The 19,094-nt window shown below is 44.4% G+C and overlaps 1 protein-coding gene across 1 annotated transcript in view; it reads left to right on the forward strand.

Annotated features, from left to right (window-relative positions):
• LOC308371670 (copine-9-like) overlaps positions 1–19,094 on the forward strand; it is a gene marked incomplete at both ends in the record, with an annotated part of 69,775 nt that overhangs the window by 46,580 nt on the left and 4,101 nt on the right. Inside the window, 10 exons of the mRNA XM_080846655.1 lie at positions 4,445–4,508; positions 6,849–6,952; positions 7,344–7,448; positions 8,693–8,734; positions 9,654–9,729; positions 10,169–10,222; positions 10,372–10,433; positions 10,661–10,707; positions 11,912–12,093; positions 14,546–14,673. Of these exons, the coding sequence (XP_080702781.1) occupies positions 4,445–4,508; positions 6,849–6,952; positions 7,344–7,448; positions 8,693–8,734; positions 9,654–9,729; positions 10,169–10,222; positions 10,372–10,433; positions 10,661–10,707; positions 11,912–12,093; positions 14,546–14,673 (864 nt within the window). The remainder of the gene's footprint in view (positions 1–4,444; positions 4,509–6,848; positions 6,953–7,343; positions 7,449–8,692; positions 8,735–9,653; positions 9,730–10,168; positions 10,223–10,371; positions 10,434–10,660; positions 10,708–11,911; positions 12,094–14,545; positions 14,674–19,094) is intronic.

A 19,094-nucleotide genomic window follows, 5' to 3' on the forward strand; every position in this document is an offset into this window, starting at 1 on the left:
TCATTGTGATATCCGTATCCAAGACATTTTAAAACTAGGCATACATCTAGCGTACACAATTGACCCAAATGATTCAGGTTAATTGAAGCTGCGTGACATTTGATTTATTGTATGGCTTTGTTGCATTTATTTAATGCCAGTATTATTATAAATCTTGTAAACTCATCTCTGTGTATGTGGACTTTATTTATGTACCTTGGGTTTGGTCAGCTGGTGCACTGGCTTGGGTGCCGATTTCCATGCCCCCAAATCCCTGCAGGCTCTCAGGCGTGAGGGTAGACGTGGCGATGTCCTCTGCTGCCGTCAGATCCTGGGTCGAGGCAGATCCACCTCCCGTGAAGGCACGAGAACGTGTGTTACCTTCCAGCTTGGATGTCCCACGTCTCCGGACGTCATTATAGCGTTTTCGGCAACGTTTTCGGGTGCCCCGTTGCAGAAACAATCACGGCAATATCTTGACATGCTTGCTTGACTTTGCTTACTTTTGGAGGGTTTCTCGCATCCCCATATATATCTATCTCCCGGCTTTTTACAAAGCCATACAATAAATCAAATGTCACGCAGCTTCAATTAACCTGAATCATTTGGGTCAATGTGTAGGCTACGCTAGATGTATGCCTATTTTTAAAATATCTTGGATATGGGTATCACAATGATTTCCTCAAGTGGTTTATTTTCCTTGTAATTATATATGTCTTGCCAAAAAATTGGTGTAAATCTCACGTCGGTCTCCTCGGCTGTGAACTTTTCCGGTCTTCCACCAGGTAATTCCGCCATCAAAATAACAAGCCGCTATGGACTATGCGCTCCTCGCTCTTAAAGGGAATGTGAAATGACGCTCGGATTGGTTTATTGCATATTACGCCCAAACCACACCTATGGCTGAGTAACCTCCTTTGGACCAACCCTTTTGACACTTGCGCTGGACGCAAGTGTGTTTTTTCCGCCGTTAAAATAGCAACTGCGCCATAGAACCGCCCACACAGCTACTTGCGCTTGGCGCCGTCCTACTTGCGTTTCTGATCGGCAAGATAGGGCCCATTGTCAGTAAGTAAGTTAATAAATAAAATTTCAGTAATGCTCCATCGTAAGACTCTGACCTGTTTATAACTCCTGAACTGAAGCTTGTGTAACCTAGTGGTAGTTAGGTCTTGGCTCTGCTATGCGACTACGCCACTTGGTGCCTTTCTCACCAAGATATGTTGTTGTGTAATTGTACCTTCTGAGAGAGACAAGCGGGCTCACGCCCAGGTACGTTCTAGTGACGACAGAGACATGGTATTTCAAAGAGAAAAATAATATTTATTAATACATGGCTAACTGACATTAAAATGAGGCAAGAGAGGGAGTAATGACTGCCTCCATGGTAGGGGGCATAGGGAGCAGCTGCTGCAGGGGGGGGTTACCTGTCCTGGGGAAAGGAGTGAGACCGACACGCCACCCGTGCTCTTGATTCGTTTACCTACTCACACTTTCACACACACACACAACACACATAGGGACAAGCACTGCAAACAAGGATAACAGAAAATGGTGAGGTACAAGTTACCACTCAGAAAAGGACATGCAGTGCGCGAAGAAGAAGGACTCGGATCCAGTGACCTGCCCCGCAGACAGCTACCACCCTCTGGAGAGGAAAGGGAAGGAGGGGTTGGAGTTAAGCCTAACTGGCTAAAACCAGGCAGAGTTCTAGCTATGGAAAAGCCTACTCAAACTAGGGGAACAATGCTAGGGCAGCCACTACAGCACAAATCACTCTAGCACCGCAGGGAGGAGAGGGGACAATAATAAAAGTGATAAAAATCAGCACGCTAAACCTAGCTCACACCTAGGTTTAGTCAACCAAACCAAGATAAAAGCAAACAAGATAAAACGATGTCAAAAGCTGAAAGCACACAAATTTTACTACAGGCAAAGCAGCAGTGGCAAATCTTCCTAAACAAAGGAACCAACAATCTGTTACATTGATTCATAATGAGCATGTCTCACCTTATGATGAATATGACAGCATTGTCTCAGGTTACCTTTATGTACATGCATCACCGAAAGAATACACACTGAAACTATGGTTCCTGGCGTCTCCTAACCAAAACCTAAATGAGGACAGATGTATTTCAAACATATGTTACACAGACATTCAACCAATCAACTTTAAATAGAGATGAAGCATAGATGCTATGTGAAGGCTTGCACAGAGTCAATCGCGTTGAGCAAGCAACACCTCCATATGGAACGTGCAAACAAACATATTCGTATATTAACATGAGCGGGAGAAGTTACCTCAACCAGTCTTCAGTTTATTACAGCAGGTTGTGCTAGTTTGGTGTCTAACCCAAACCTTCGGTAGCTTGCAGGCATACTACCCGGAAGCGTTTGGGTGAACGATAAACACCTGTTACCAAAACAGACACTCTAGGAATGAAGGAACATACAGATGAATGGCTAATAAGCTGTATGCTAACTGAAACTAAAACAGGAGCACATACCTTAGGCCGCAATAACACACAGAGCAAGAATGCGGGATCCCAGACACCTCTAGTATTCTACCTGTTGAGCTGGTCTTATACGAGCCGCACTTTGGTTAATGAATAAACAGCCACGGAGTGTAAATCGGGGGCGTGGCAGAGCAGGACCCAAGAGTTACGTGGCTACTGGAAGAGAGCACCGTAATTCTGCCGGTTACACTTGCACTCCTTTCTACACATATAGACACAACTGACTGTTCAAAATGCACCTGTGAAAGCACATTATAGCGGGGCTGGCCTTGGCACTGAGTAAAAAAGGACTTTCCTTCCAGTTCCGCTAATCGCACATTCAGGTGATGCGGTCATATATGAAATGTTTGAAGTGTAGCTATAGACATATTCGACACCAGCTTCTGTTTCTGATCCGAATGTGGAAGTAGTAGTGACACACACACACACACACACACACACACACACACACAGACTTCTCAATGGAAGAATTCAAAACATTTCTTCTGCTCCCTGTATGGGTTGGGGTTCAAGGAAATCAAGGGTTTTGTTAAGTATTTTCCGGTACAATTGTAGCCTTAGGCAGATGCCATTTCTCATTTTACTGTAGCATGTGAATCCAATCTGTCATTTATTAGCTCCTTGACATCATGTGAACTGATTGCACAAACATGACCTTGTAGATAAGAGGGACCTTTCATTCTCACCACATGCATTCACTTGAAGCTACATCAGCACGATGCAATGCCATGCCTGGTCAAATGTGGAATAAAAAGAACTTTTATGTGGAATGAAAAACATTTTAAATCAATTATTTCTACCTTTTACAGTACAATTTGTTTTTCCAGATTTCCTGACTTTTATAGAAGAGACTTCATTATAATTGTACAGGATTTATGTAGCTTGTCTACGCATAGAGCGCTCAAAGCACTTTACAGATGAATGCCTCACACATTTGCCCATTCACACACCGATAGCAGAGGCTACTGTCTGAGGTCCCAACCTTCACATCAGGAGCTGAAGGGGGTTCAGTGTCTTGCTCAAGGACACTTCGACAGGTCGGGATCGAACAAGAAACCATCTGATTGCCGAAGGATTCCTTTACCTCCTGAACCACTATCGCCCCCAATCAGTGGTCCACCGCATGCAATAGCGTTATACGCCTGTTATAGAACAGCATAGCAAAGCACATTCTACATCACACAGAACAGAAGACTAAAACGAATGGGACGTGGCCATTTACACTGACAGACACAATTGCGCTCCATTCAATGTCTCCACATAAACAAGTTGCTCTCATATAAATCATGGCACGTCGCTTTGGAGGCTGATTGTAATAGGGGGCCGGAGGTCCATTACTATTGATCAGAAAGCACTCTCTCATCCCGTACCTGTTGATGGCCAGGGGGCCCCCCCATTTAATAGATGTTTAAATATAACAGGATTTCCCTGCTCTACTGTCTCACCGTGGGCTTAAATTGTCTAGCCAAATGAGATGACAATGCCATTGATCTTCCCATTCATCTCCTGACGGACAGTCCAATCTTCACGCAGGGGGGATTAATTCACTGGACGGCGGTTATAGCCTCCGTGGCACAGACGCTCAATCTTTTCCCTTCCAGCCCGTCACTGTGTGCTCATGAGAAGAAAAAAAAGTCTGATGCCTTTTAGTCCAGAAGTAATATCTGACCCCATGTCTCACTGTGTCTTATTTTTCCTGTGTAATGGTCTTTTCTCCCCTCTCTGTCTTTTCACCGTAGGAGGAGCAGAATGATTACTTTTCCACTTTTCTCCATCCCTCCTTTATCATGGCCCTTTTGGCCTTCGTGTTCTGATTGTAGCTCTGACTCTGACTGAATTTGAATTTGAATCCATTGATTGACGGCTTTTGTTGAGTGTCATTGATGCTGGTCTAATGAGTCTGGGTTAATCTTTGTCTTTGGCTTGTCCTTCTCTCTCCACACCTTCAGTGGGATTCCAGGGAAGAAGTGTGGCACCATCATATTCAATGCCGAGGAGCTCAGCAACTGCAGGGTCAGTACGGATTTAAACACACACGCGCACACACACGAACACACACGCACACACAAGTGCACATGCACACACACACACACACACAGGCACACACACACACACACACACGCACGTGCACAGGCACAGGCACACACACACACATGCGCACACACACACACGCACACGCACACACACACACACACACACACACACACACACACACACACACACAGATATACTTAAGAACATAGTCACATTGGTGGTTGCAGCCCTTTACATCAGACTTTGCCCGTCAACTGTGTTAGGTGATGTGTTGTGCATTATGATCAGGGCATCACATCAACACTGTGCAACCCCTGTGATGTCCCTCAGTGTCAGATAACTATTGGAGCAGACACACAGATACCCATGCTCTCCTGCCGCTCCAGAGAGTTCTCTTGGAGGTGAACAGATCAAACGCCTCAGTCAGGAGAAGTGCGAATGAGCTCAGGCTCTCTCTTTCTCTCGGTCTGTCACTTCGCTTCACTCTTTCTCTCTCTCTCTCTCTCTCTCTCTCTGACTTTCTAACTCTTACTACTGTCTCACTCTCTCACTACATGTTCTTTGTTCTTCGTCACAAACTCTTTGTCTTTGTGAGTTTGTTGACATATTTTGGCTGCCTGCCTCTTTTTTTCTTCTCTTTGTTCTTCTCATCTCCTGAAGTTTGTGCCATACCAGCATGTCTTTCCATTTATTTCCTTCGTTGTGCACTCTACGCTAATTTTTTTTTAATCAAAATGGCAGGATGCAAGGAACATGGCAATAGAATTAAAAAAAAAAAAAAACAACAATATAAACACAGAGCCAATACTTCCTGTTGAGCTATGTAGATGCAAATGTGCACAGAGTAAATAAATAAATAATGAAATTGGTGGCAAACTGAGCATCAGCCAGTCCCTTCTGTATCATGCATTATTCATCTTTCTTTTCTCTTCTCCTTTCTGAATAATTTGGAGTGCTAATTTAAAGGAAAGATGTTGTGAATGGTGATTACCCGCTGGTAGGCAGCACTTTAGAGTGATCAGAGAGACCAAGGGAGACTCTAGCGAACACTGATGACTACTCCACCACATCACCACTTTGTGACTACTGGACAGGAGAACCAAAACCATGGCTTAACTATCGCTATGATGCTGTCCTAACATAGTTACAACCACATTTTTTCCTTTCTGTACTTTTATATTGTCCATGAGCGCCTCTGTGTTGTTGTTTGTTGTTGTTGTTGTTGTTGTTTGTTTGTTGCACCCTGCTATTGGTTTCTTCCTTCTTCACTGCCATTCTCAAGTACACATCTGATGAGCTTTCAGACCTCCAGAGTGCTTATGAAAGCTCTGGGCCTAGTTTCCCGAACGCTAAAAAGGACTTGAAATCGGTCGTAAGAGGGATCCTTGCAGAGCGGTTTCTCGACGGCGCACTTACGGCTATGATGAGTCTACGATGTCGCCAAAATCCACGTATGCCGTTAAGATACGTCGTTATCGGGAAACGAGGCCCTGACTGGGAGTTGAGTTTGTTCTAGCACAAGTGCCTGAAACAGTTTTGCATTTTTTTTTCACCCTGAACAGCGTGGTATCTGGCTGCAGTGTTTTCCATTAATGTGCATGTCTGATTCTTGCGCGTATCTCAAGATGCTATGCATTTAAAAACATTAAAAATCCAATTTTCCTGTCTGCAGGTAGGAGGAAGATGCTGATTAAATTACGCATGAGATGAATAATGTAAATACAAAGCTAGGATAGAGGAATCATTTTTTCCAGATGAAGAAAGTGAAGAACCAACGTTTTGTCAAACACATGAATGCACACAAACAGACAGACACACACAAACACACACACACACACACGCACACACACACACAGGAGATCATGAACGCAAACACACACTAAGCGTCTCTTGTCAGCACGCTGTTTCTTTGGGAGGAAGAGAGGGTGTGAGTCATACTAGATAATAGCTTCCTCGTTAAAGCATATTTGCAAAGGTGAAATGAGAATTAAATTGTGCTTTGACTTGTGGTTTTCCTTTTTTCCCCTGTTTTTTTATTTTAGTACTGAAGTGTATAATGAATGTATTTTTTATTTCATGAAATGCATCGACTCTGCCTGGCTCATTGCCTTTGCTAGCTGACCTTGAAGTCTTTCTTTTTACAATTTCTGGTGACATATAGATCTTCGATTTATTAGAGTTATTTGTTGTAGTGTTTAAATATATTTATTATTCAGACTCTTCACTTGTTTTGTGCTTTAGTAACTGCTATGATTCAGTTTTGTGCTTTAGTAACTGCTATGACTCATTACCCATTACTTTCTTTGACTGTCTCTGTAGGACATAGCCACTATGCAATTTTGTGCCAACAAACTAGACAAGAAGGATTTCTTTGGCAAGTCCGATCCTTTCCTGGTATTTTACCGCAGCAATGAAGATGGCACGTAAGTGAGACGTCACCTCTCTTCCTGCTGTGCTCCCCCTGACTCCTTGCTCTGATCTGTTCTGTTCTGGTCTCTTCTCTTCTCTTCTCTTCTCTTCTCTTCTCTTCTCTTCTCTTCTGGTCTCTTCTCTTCTCTTCTCTTCTCTTCTCTTCTGTTCTGTTCTGTTCTGTTCTGTTATGTTATGTTCTATTCTGTTTTGTTAGTTTTCCAATGTTAAAATAAAACAACTCTTTGGTTAGTATCTGATCCTTTTCTGTTAGAAAAGGTAGAAAAAAGTCTTTTTTAACACAGCCTAATGTTTCTGTTCTTGACGAACAAGCCAGGAGTGTTCTAGAACCCTAGAAAATGGCCAGAGTTTGGATGATGCTAAGCTCTGCATTCTGTGCTCAAGGTTCACCATTTGCCATAAAACGGAGGTGATCAAAAACACCTTGAACCCTGTGTGGCAGCAGTTTACCATCCCTGTGCGTGCTCTTTGTAATGGAGACTATGACAGGTGAGTCAGGAACTAGCATGTCGGGCTAGTAAGAGATAAATAATGAACCATTAATCTGTGTAATGTTTGTCTAGCTCCAGTGTGTGTTTGTTTTGGGGGATGCCATAGTGGTCTGAAATGGGGGAAGGTGTAGTCTGGGACGGTGGGGTTTGGGATGGAGGAGGTGTGGTCTGGGATGAAGGAGGTGTGGTCTGGGACGGTGGGGTTTGGGCTGGATGAGGTGTGGTCTGGGATGAGGGAGGTGTGGTCTGGGATGAGGGAGGTGTGGTCTGGGATGGTGGGAGGTGTGGTCTGGGATGGTTGGAGGTGTGGTGTGGTGTGGTGGGGGAGGTGTGGTTTGGGATGGGGGGAGGTGTGCAGGGGGTACTAATCCAAAGGTGAAGGACTTGGTAAGGGGTGAAGGCAGCACCGTTTAAAGCTGCTGAAAAGCTGTTTAAAATCTATGCATTAGAAAAATCTCATTTTCTCATCTGCTGGAAGAGTTGATTAAATTACTGATGGTGCCTGACATGAATAATGTAAATATGTTGGAGTGATGGAAATGTAAGGGTGGGTGTCCTCTATAGATGGAGTCCAGACAGCGGGGATGGGTTTGAATGAGCCGACAGCTTAGATTGTGAGATTGTGAGGTTTCTCTTCTTCAGTGAACGTATGGAGATATGGAGGCCTGAAGACCGTCCGCTCTCTGGTGGTCAGAATAATGCCAGCAGTCGGCCATGTTGTCTGAAGGGCCCTCGCTGGTGTTATTGTGATCAACTCAAGGGAACTTTTCTGCGCATACTCGTACAGCCTGCGTGTTATTGCTGACTCTAATATTATAATCATGCAAATAGATTTGTTGACTCACTGGAAGAAATTCAGTTTCAATATCTATAAAGCCTCAATGGTGTGTTTCCTAATGAAGCATGAAGTATGTGAACAGTTGTGTGTGTGTGTGTGTGTGTGTGTGTGTGTGTGTGTGTATGTATGTGTGTGTGTGTGTGTCTGTATGTGTGTGTGTGTGTGTCGTTAATCTTTGTCGGCATCCCGTGACATTTTGGCATAATGTGAACATCAAACCAGTGATTACCTATTAAGAATGTGGAAACCTTGAGCAAGATACACATTTCTTCCCTTCAGATTTCTTCTCTCCTTCTTTCTACTTCCCTTCTTCTTTTATCTTACTCTCTCCTTTTTTTCTCTTTTTTCTCTTCTTCTGCCATCCTTCCATCTACCTCTCTCTCTCTCTCTCTCTGTTGTTGTAGGACTGTCAAGGTGGATGTTTATGACTGGGATAGAGATGGAAGGTAATGGTGGACATTCCTGCTTAATTCTGTGCAGTCATGGGGTAGCATGTTTACTTCCTCACTCCGCAGACATCACAAACACCCTGAAAGCAGCCAGCAAATGTCAGGCGTGCGACTCACAAAACTCCACATCAACTCCTCCAGCCTTATTACCAGTGTGACATTATAAAGGCAAAAGCAGTTACCCTGGCACACTACAGCGTGGGCGTGTGGGAGAAGGAGAGTGGGGCGCCACAGGAAAAGCCTGGAGGATTTCTTTTTTAATTGAGCCAGAGTGAGGGAGCCTTTTTTTAGCAGGAGGATGAAAGGTGATATAGGGCTCTCATGAACCTTCCAGTTATGATGGTACACTCCGCTCACGCACACACACACATACATACACACACACACACACACACACACGCGCGCGCGCGCGCGCGCACACACACACACTTACACGTACGTGCATGCGCTAACCCTCCGTGAACTTCTCTTCCACCCACACACTCGCACTCTGAGAGTGTGTGATGGCCCCCTCAGGTAAGATCTGGGTTTAACATCACACAGCGATTTATGGGCAGTAATATTACAGGATATGGGCTGATATCATAGACAGTAATGCACGACTCAATCGGCCTCAAGGCTACGTGAAAAGCACTCTTATGTAGTTTTCTAAGCAAATAATCAAGCTGACATTGCACATCTGTTAAACGACATTCCCAGCGGCCATTTTACGTCCACTGTTCCATCCTACACCATAGCACTTGTGACAGGTCCATATGAAGAGCACTCTTGCTAAACTAAATGAGTTCCCAGCTTCTGATTTATGTCTTCACAACCAGCGTGTGTGTGTGTGTTTGTGTGTGTGTGTGTGTGTGAGACTTCCTCTTGAGGCAAGAGGTTGGTGTAATATTCTCCTGCTTCTCTTCCTCCAACATAGTCACGACTTTATTGGTGAGTTCACCACCAGTTACAGGGAGATCTCCCGAGGGCAAAGCCAGTTCAACGTGTACGAGGTATGGAACACATCTTTAATGAGGCCTAAAGGCCATCAGATCCTGGCTGCATTCACAGATAACTTGACACAAAGCTAATTCATACCAACACTAAAAAATAAACCAGTGTTGATAGGCAATTTACATGGTCAGTCAGTGCTCTGCAGACCTTATCATGAAGTGTCTCAGAGAAAACGGAGAAATGAGAGGCTGCCATTGGTTGTTGAACAAAGTGCTGAGCAGCTCGCTCTGTAGCCTACGGGAAGTTCCGGAACCTTTGGCTCCTTTCCCATGTACTAGAACTGAACATCAATTATCAACAGCAGTGATATCTATGATCAGATTCTTAAGGCACTTAGCCAGGAGCCTATGCCACGTTAAGCCCTGTCTGTGTGCGCATCTCTGTCCATCACCCGCTGTCTGTGCTGACCTCTGAACCTGGATGTATTTTCACCATCAGGTTCTAAATCCCAAAAAGAAAGGCAAGAAGAAGAAGTATGTGAACTCCGGGACGGTGAGTGCCCCCCCCTGCTGCTAACACCCAGCCATCTTTTTCTACCTCAGCCGTGAAGAGTCTTTGAAGTGATGCCTCGGACGTGCTTGTCTGCTCCTCTTTTTGTGTCTGCCTCTCATCTCTGTTTTCTGTTTCCACGGTGTCTGAAGGTGACCTTGCTGTCCTTCAAAGTGGAATCGGAGTACACGTTTGTGGACTACATCCGGGGAGGGTAAGCATCAGCAGGCTTACATTCCCATTTCTCTCTTTCTCTCCCTCTCTTTCTCTTTCTTTGTCTGCTGTCCCCAAAATCTTGACACAATATCTTACTGAACGAAGCAACTGTTGTTATGGACATATAGTATGGTGGTTTAATGGTAAAAAATATGCCGGTTGTCTTTTTGGGACCAAAGTACCAACAGATCATGTAAATATGTCTCACTCTTTGTCTCCTGTCAGCACTCAGTTGAATTTCACGGTTGCCATTGATTTCACTGCGTCCAATGGTGAGTTACCTCAAATCTCAGTCGTCATTACTACCCGATAATCAACAAATATCAATTTTGAAATGATTTGTGATTATGCAAAGGTTCATAAATATCATGAGACCCATTTTTCTCATTGTAAATGTCGTTCCCACTCTAATGGCCTCATATAGAAGACTGAAGTATAATGTAATGAAACTGAGCCCACGGTCTGGAATTGCGTCTCTATATGGACTATATGTGCATTGCTATATTTAGAGTGCTCCTACACTTTTTACCCAGTTTGAGTTCTACACAGACCTATTCATCTATTATTCTCTTCCCAGCAGGTATACACCTTGGTCCACTTATTATTTTAATTTTGCTTTTTTTAATGCAACAATCAAGGTTGGAGTATCAGTGCAGATCATTTGGGCATCATGGGTAGCTTGTTGAGATAATGGACGTGTTAAGATAATGGTGGCAGGAGGGTGGAGTGTGTTCTGCCATAGAAACTGTAGGGTCAGTCAGGAAAAAAACAAGCATCCTCCATTCAGTATGGTCTCAGCAAGAGCTGGACAAAAACATCCTAAATTTGGTCACTTTTCTTCCTGACTATGGTGGAATAAAGCCGTGTTGGTATGAACAAAAGCAGTCCTAGCCTGAACATTAAAAAAAGAGCAATTGATCACAATGCACCAGAGCACACTATAGGTGAGCCACAATCAAACACCTATCTGAAAAATGTCCAATCAGGTCATGCCACAGTGTAAGATTTAAAAAGTGCCCTTGAATTAAAATGGCCAAGAGACTGTTACAAAGAAAAGTCACAGTGGCAGAATGTATCAATTGCTGGAAGATCTAAAATTACTTGTTGCTATGGAACTGAGGCAACCTTTGTTTTTTTTATAGATTTTCAGGAGACTATACAAGGATGGCTGAAGTAATGAGAGGCACTCTGGGTAAAAGCTTTAGGTGCATCATTGAGCGTAGGAGATCTCTTAGGTGGCCATGAATGTAACCTGAATGAGCATTTTCTAGAACATTCAAAGGACAACCTGATTTGAAATGCGGTCATGTGTGAAATGACAGTTTGAATGAACACATGTCATTTCTACAGAATGGTCCACAATCAGCCCCATCTCCAATATAATTTTTTTTCTCTCTCACATTGAACATTTTTGAACTGAGGTCTTCCTTCAACCTTCCCTCCTCCCCCCATCCCCAATCCTATATGGTCTCCTAGGTAACCCCTCGCAGCCCACCTCTCTGCACTATATGAACCCGTATCAGATGAACATGTATGCCATGGCGCTCAAAGCGGTGGGAGAGATCATCCAGGACTACGACAGTGACAAGCTTTTCCCTGCCTACGGCTTCGGGGCAAAGTTGCCTCCGGACGGCAAGATCTCCCATGCCTTCCCCCTGGTGAGCCACCCTGTTCTTTTCAAACGCTCTTCTTCCCCCTCCTCTTCTCTCTCCTGCTCCCCTCTTCTTTCCCCTGCTTGTCTCTCTCCTGCTCCCCTCTTCTTTCCCCTCCTCTTCTCTCTCCTGCTTCGCTCTACTTCCCCCTTCTCTGCTCTCTCCTGCACTGCTCTTCTTTCCTGCTCCTCTTCTCTCTCCTGTTCCCCTCTTCTTTCCCCTACTCGTCTCTCTCCTGCTCCCCTGTTCTTTTCCAACGCGGTCTGAATCTCTCTCTCACACTCGGTCTAGGCTCATTCACAGAGGACATACCAAAGCCCCCTTCGACCATCTCTCCCCGGCCCACATCACTCAATTACTTTGTTTTGATTGACTTGCTCGATACCTCATGAACACACTGAGCTTGTTCACCGTGATCGATAAAATACCTAATAGGCCGACCGACATCCTGCTGCACTCGTAAGTGAGTCATACGCCCGTGTGCAACTGAGGCCATCTGCTTTACGGAGACACGCACAAGATATTGAAAGCTCAAATGATAAACAAAGAGCCCAGGACCAAAGAATGGCCTCTGGCCGAGCTCTGGGAGGTGGAAGAGTGGGTCGACGATGACAGGGTTACGTGAGGGACGCAGGGAAATGAGAACGTTAGGAGCCACAAACTAGGCCCCACTTCCCTGTCTGGTCCAAACACAGGCGAGGACACGCATACACATGCATACTAAAAATCCAGCCACTTTGAGACTGCGAGAGGAAAGGACAGGAAGGAATAGAGAACAGTAGCATTAAAAACAAGATGCGAGACTTGAAAGAGGACTTCAGAGGGAGGACACAGCAACCGTTAAAGCCAGGCAGGGTGATGATAACAAAACCCACGCTGAAAACACCAAAAAAACTATTTATCCTTGAAATTCAGACATTCTTCATCTCAACGGGCGGCATGTGTCTGTGAGAACAAAGAATGGGAGAAAGCGAAGCGAAGGATAAGTGTGTGTCTTCCACTGTGAAAAGTTATTTAGTGTTTTGTATTTGTAAATGTATCGCAGAGTTTCAGCGTGAAGGACATGTCATTGCTGTCTATGGCTCATTAGCATAGGCTACTTGATGCAAGTCCTGCCATTGATATTATTCAGGTTTAATGGACCCAACATACTCTTCTTATTGTAGGCAAGGGCTTTTGGCTTCTTCAGTAGGGGTTTCTGTTTGTGTGCTTGTATGTTTGAGATGGGCCTCACTGGCTTTGGCATACTACTTGGTTGAAAGGGAAAGTTTTCCTGTTTGATTTAATTTCTTTTCAACTGAAGTAACAAAGTTGCAGAGTGCTCTCGGGAGTCCCGCCACGTTAGGGGGGGGGGGGGGGGGGGACTTATCAAGCCGTGCTCAGCCATCAAAACACACCTTGTGGAGATCCATCACTGGCTTTTAACATTCCTCCCTGGGACCGTACAGCTGCTTTAATGGACTTTCTCAATTAGAGCTCACCTTAGCGTGACAAAGCCGAGACTCTGACAGCATAGCGCCAAGGCAACTTAAACCAACCCAGGTTTCAATTGGATTATGAATTGCATTTGAACTTCGGTTGTCTGACTTTGAGCCTGTTGGGAGGCTTGTGTGCATGAGGGTCTTCGCTATTCACCACCTCATCTCAGTCCTAAGTTCTTCTCAGCCAGATCGTGAGATCAGGGAGTCTATGCTCAGTCAATCAGATGCTTTGCTTTGATTTAAAAAAGCGGCCATGAGATAAATGTTTGCCTGGGATTGTTAGAATGGCCTGGTGCAGAATAGCTAAATTTTTTATTTATGATAGACAGAGTGAAAAGCCGTTTGGTGTGACCTTTCTCCAAATCATCACAAAGCTCACCTCTATCAGCAGCACCTCTTTGGAATGACACACTTACATAGGACACCAGCATCTGTTTCTCATTGTCCATCTGTTTGTTTTTTCTGAGCTTTAACCAGGCTTATTTTTCATTATTTCCACAAAGTTTCAAGTCACTGGGTTTGCGTCATGCAGACAGTAGAGGCATTAATCACAATGCTCCTCGAGGCATCAATCAGTGACTGAAACCATGTCTCAGAGGGCCTCATCATTGGCTTTAGATTCCTCTGTCAGCACAGCCAGGAGCCATCCAGCACTTCACCTGAACTGAATCAAGGCAGCTCTCCCATAGGGCCTTTTAATGTTGATTTGGAATCTTCCTTGTGGTCATAATACACTGATGTGGCCTTCTCTAAAGGCCATTAATACCTGGTATGCACCAGTCATCAGGCAGAAATCATGTCAGCCAGTGAACATTAAATTGAAATTGAATTAAAAATATCTAGTTGCTGCCTTTCTCATATCTGTACGAAACACACTGCACCTGACCAAATAAAGTGAAGAAATATAATGTATTAATTATTGTCACTTGATTATGACCTCTTGTGTGTGTCTTGTCAAACCTGTTTAATTTCTGCAGAATTGTAACAGCGAGGATGCCAACTGTGTGGGCATTGAAGGGGTGTTGGAGGCGTACTTCCAAAGCCTCAGGACCGTGCAGCTCTACGGCCCTACAAACTTTGCCCCCGTCATCAACCAGGTGGCACGGTAAGGCGGACGTATTGCTAATTGTAACTGAACTGACAACATAGCCATCATGCCAGTTGTATGGGAAAGTGCCGTCCAGTTGACTTCAAGGTCTATTTAACTGTACAGAGGACAATACTAAGAGTGTCAGGTTTTCACAATTTTATCGAAAATTTCAAGTTGATCCATAGGCGGCGCCTTCTATTGGAAGGTTCACCTGGAAAACATACATGCCAATCCAGCAAATTTTAGTGCGTCTCGACCCATTTACGGATAATTGTGGGAGTGGGCGTTGGAGCATGTTCGTTTGCACATGATTTTACACTGATTTGACTCACATTCAGATCTGTGAAGAGAATGGGCACACGCTGTGCATACGCTGCGTTTGATGACTCAAACGAAAAACCTCTGTGGGAAATCTTGGGATTGTGCGCCCATGGTCCTACGGCAAATAGTACACAAAGATTGCTACATTTGGCCCAGGGAGTCCTTGGAGACGGTCTCCCTCCCTCTCTCTCCATCCCTCTCTCTCCATCCCTCTCTCTCTCTCCCTCTCTCTCCATCCCTCTCTCTCTCTCTCTCCCTCTCTCCCATCCCTCTCTCTCTCTCCCTTTCTCTCATTCTCTATCTCTCTGTCTCCCTCTCTCAGGCGCCTTTCTCTCTGACTGACAGACCCTGACCTGCCATTCTCCCCTGGGTTCACTCTTCAAGGCAACTCCAATAATACATAATACATGTGAACAGCAGACACACGCGCACACACAGATTGTCCAGTAACAGCAGCTTTTTTATTGGGACATGGTTCTACAACAACTAATTACATTTCTGGTGAAACAATGCTGAAATTAAATTGGCAAATTAAATTAGTAAGTACCATGCATGACGAAACGAACAATGACCAGAGCCTCAGCACAAGCCTTTTTAAATTGAAGCAAAATTACTTTGAATAACCTCTGTAGACATACTCCACATAAGACAGATGCACTGTGTATATCACTTAAGAAAGGCATCAATGGATGCAGGAACAGTACTCAAGCTTTTTTTAATAAGTAGTAATTGAAATAGGAATTGTGTAAAAATTCGCTTTGGCAAACAGATGAATAGTTGGGTGTAACATTTTGTAATATTATAAGGTTTGGTACAGTGCCAAACTAAATGTCCAACGTCTCTCTCATATGCACACCCATATGTACACACACACACACACACACACACACACACACACACACACACACACACACACACACCCTGAATAGCGCATATATGATTATGAAGAAGTAAAAAAGCACCCTGGCACTTGCCATGGCAGCCTGGTAAAGGCTGGCTGTCAGCAGCAGTTTTCTAGCTGGTCTGTTTGCTGAGGCACAGGAGGAACATCACCAGTACACCTCTCTCAGCTCTGGCTGCATTGGCTACATCTCAGACACGGGCTCAGAGCAAGTTGTTCTCCATGACTGGAGGGGTTCTCCTCCACTGAATTATTCTGATTTCTGCTTGAATTTATAGCAGGTGGAAGGTCTTGTCCATCAGGAGAGTGTGTGTGTGTGTGTGTGTGTGTGTGAGTGTGTGTGTGTGTGTGTGTGTGTGTGTGTGTGTGTGTGTGTGTGTGTGTGTGTGTGTGTGTGTGTGTGTGTGTGTGTGTGTGTGTGTGTGTGTGTGTGTGTGTGTGTGTGTGTGTGTGTGTGTGTGGTAAAATAGCCCTCTGTCTCTGCAACCACTCCACATGTTCGTTCCATCATCCTCCTTACAAACTTGTTTATTTATAGCAGCCTCATCGCCATAGTACTCCCAGAGCATGGCTCTCAGTTGCATAATCACATTTTGCACTGGAACTTCAACTATTCATCCACAGACCTCCACAGCTCCAGCGCCTGCTCAGAGATAGATACAGAGAGGAGGAGGAGGCGTTATAGCTCTCTATCCTTCTCTCACCTCGCTGTAAATGCACAAACATGTCATATCAATCACCTCTCTCTCTCTCCCTCCCTCTCTCTTTCTCGCTCTTTCTTTCTCTCTCTCTCCCTCCCTCTCTCTTTCTCACTGTCTCTTTCTCTCTCTCTCTCTCTCCCTCTCTCTTTCTCTCACTCTCTCTCTTTCTGTCTGTCTCTCTCTCACTCACTTTCTCTCTCACTCTTTCTGTCTCTCTCTCTCTCCCTCTCTCTCTCTCTCTCTCTCTCACTCTCTCTTTCTGTCTGTCTCTCTCTCACTCACTTTCTCTCTCACTCTCTCTGTCTCTCTCTCTCTCTTTCTGCTTTTGGGTCAGCTGATGAGGATTAGTGGTGGGTGGAAGGTGGGTGTCAGCCTGAGTACTTGTTTCACCTGTCTCCCTCCCTTTTTCTCTCTCTATCTCTTCTCTCTCTCTATCTCTGTCTATCTCTTTGACTCTCTCCCTATGTCTAAATCTTTGTCCCTTTCCCTCTCTCTATCTATCTATATCATTCTTACTCTCTCTATCTATGTCTTCTTTTCCCACTGTGTGCTATTCTGTGCTAATTCACCGCCTCTCTCTCTCTCGCGCTCTCTCTCTCTCCCACCTTCTCTATATCACTCTTTAACAAGTACAGATGCATTCATCTTTCTCTCTATCACCCTCCTTAACGTACTCATCTATAAGAGGTGCATTCATGCATTGATTAAATCAATAGGCTATAGTGTAGCCTGCTGAAGCTCATGTCCGCACAGGTCAATGTTGAAGAGGGGACTCTATGGGCAGCCTAATGTGAACCCATTTAGACGTTTTCAGCTCTTGGCTTCTGGGTGGGCAGTGATGCTGAATCAGTCAGACAGAGTGTCAGTGGTGGTCCCTCTTTCCTGTGGGCGAGCCCATTACCTGCAACAAGAGCCTAAACAAGTACACCCATGTATAAACACACACACACACACACACACACACACACACCACTCACACCACGCATGAAAAAAACCCTGAAAACCCACACACATACACACTGCTCTTGACTTTAGGCAAAACTATTTAAATTTAGAAATATACCTGATTACTGTGGAGCTGTTTATTCTTTCTAACCAATGCACTCACATCAAATGATGTGGAACTACCATTGTTTCCCTTGATTCCATTATAGTGCAGTTATTTGCATAATCATGATGAATTCCCCACACTTGTTATGGGTACCTTTTCCAGCAGGCAGAACTAATGCATCTTTAAATGTACAGAAAAATCTCTCCCACCTTGCTTGATTCAGATTACAGAAAATATACTCCTTACAGCGTTACCAGTTAGTCGAGTTCTTGACAATGGCAGTAAGTGCAGGAAATGAATACTTACTTACACACTTACACTTACACATATTCTATTTGAAACCGTGATTTTATAATGAATCATTTGATGAAGCAGAAATAAATAATGATTCATCATGTATTTAACTCACACAATTATATATATATATATATTGGTCACACACTTTCCTGCCTTTCTTAAGGTCAGTGCACTATCTTATATCTGTCACCCATCTGACTACAGTATAATAAGTTAGTTAGCCCAACTATTGCAAAAGAGCAGAAAATATTGATAGGATCGTAACTTGCCCTTGTCCCTCTGCAGAATGTATCTGAGTCTTACTGCGGGAGAGGGGCATCCCACCAAGTAAGCTGAATATCTAGTCCAAACAGCTTCGTCACTGTATTTGTCAGGTCTCTTATCTGTCTCTTCATTAACCGAAGTCATACCACTCAGAGGTGAACTTTTAAGCATTACTGCTCTTTGGTAGCTGGTGGCACTGAAAACAAATGTCATATTTGTATTAAAGGTTACTGGTAATAAAACTCTCCTCAGACACATGGGAATTTGGTCGTCTTCATGAACTAGAACCGCAACTGGATGAATGCCGCGTCGTGCTCGTAACTGAGGGTTACGGTTTGACCCAGACACAAGCATTTCGGGGACCTGGTGTTGAGTGACAAAAGGTCACAAAAACTATGAAACCACACAGGACATTATTAGATGGTCCCTGTCCAATATTGATCGCTCTCTATGCTCCATGCTTTTCTAACGGAATCTGATTCTGCCATTTCCCCTCTGCCACTGTTTCTTGAGATTGTTTGTGGAGGTATATATCGTAAAGCATCGCAGCTGTCAGGGGCCGAGCCAGTTGTCTGTACCATCACTGGATGGAGAGGATGACAGAGAGAGGCCGAGATTTGTGGGATTTATTTGCTTTATTTATTTCATTTGATCCCTGTTGAGATGCCAGATCATTGTGATGGATATGGGGAGGACATGGGGGAGGGGGAGGGGGGGGGAGGGGGGCTGTTTTTGAAAGGACAGCGTGACATTTGGAGAATGTCCTTATCAGCCCGTGGGTTGTGTGGAGGAGCTTGGTGTGTGGGAAAGGCGTAGTGTGCATGGAGAGTGAGGATATGTGAGTCTTTGTTGATTGGGTACCCCTGACAAAAAAAAAAAAAACACACAGTCTCCCATCCGG

This window comes from Sprattus sprattus (assembly GCF_963457725.1).
Source record: "Sprattus sprattus genome assembly, chromosome: 10".
Taxonomy (NCBI): domain Eukaryota; kingdom Metazoa; phylum Chordata; class Actinopteri; order Clupeiformes; family Clupeidae; genus Sprattus; species Sprattus sprattus.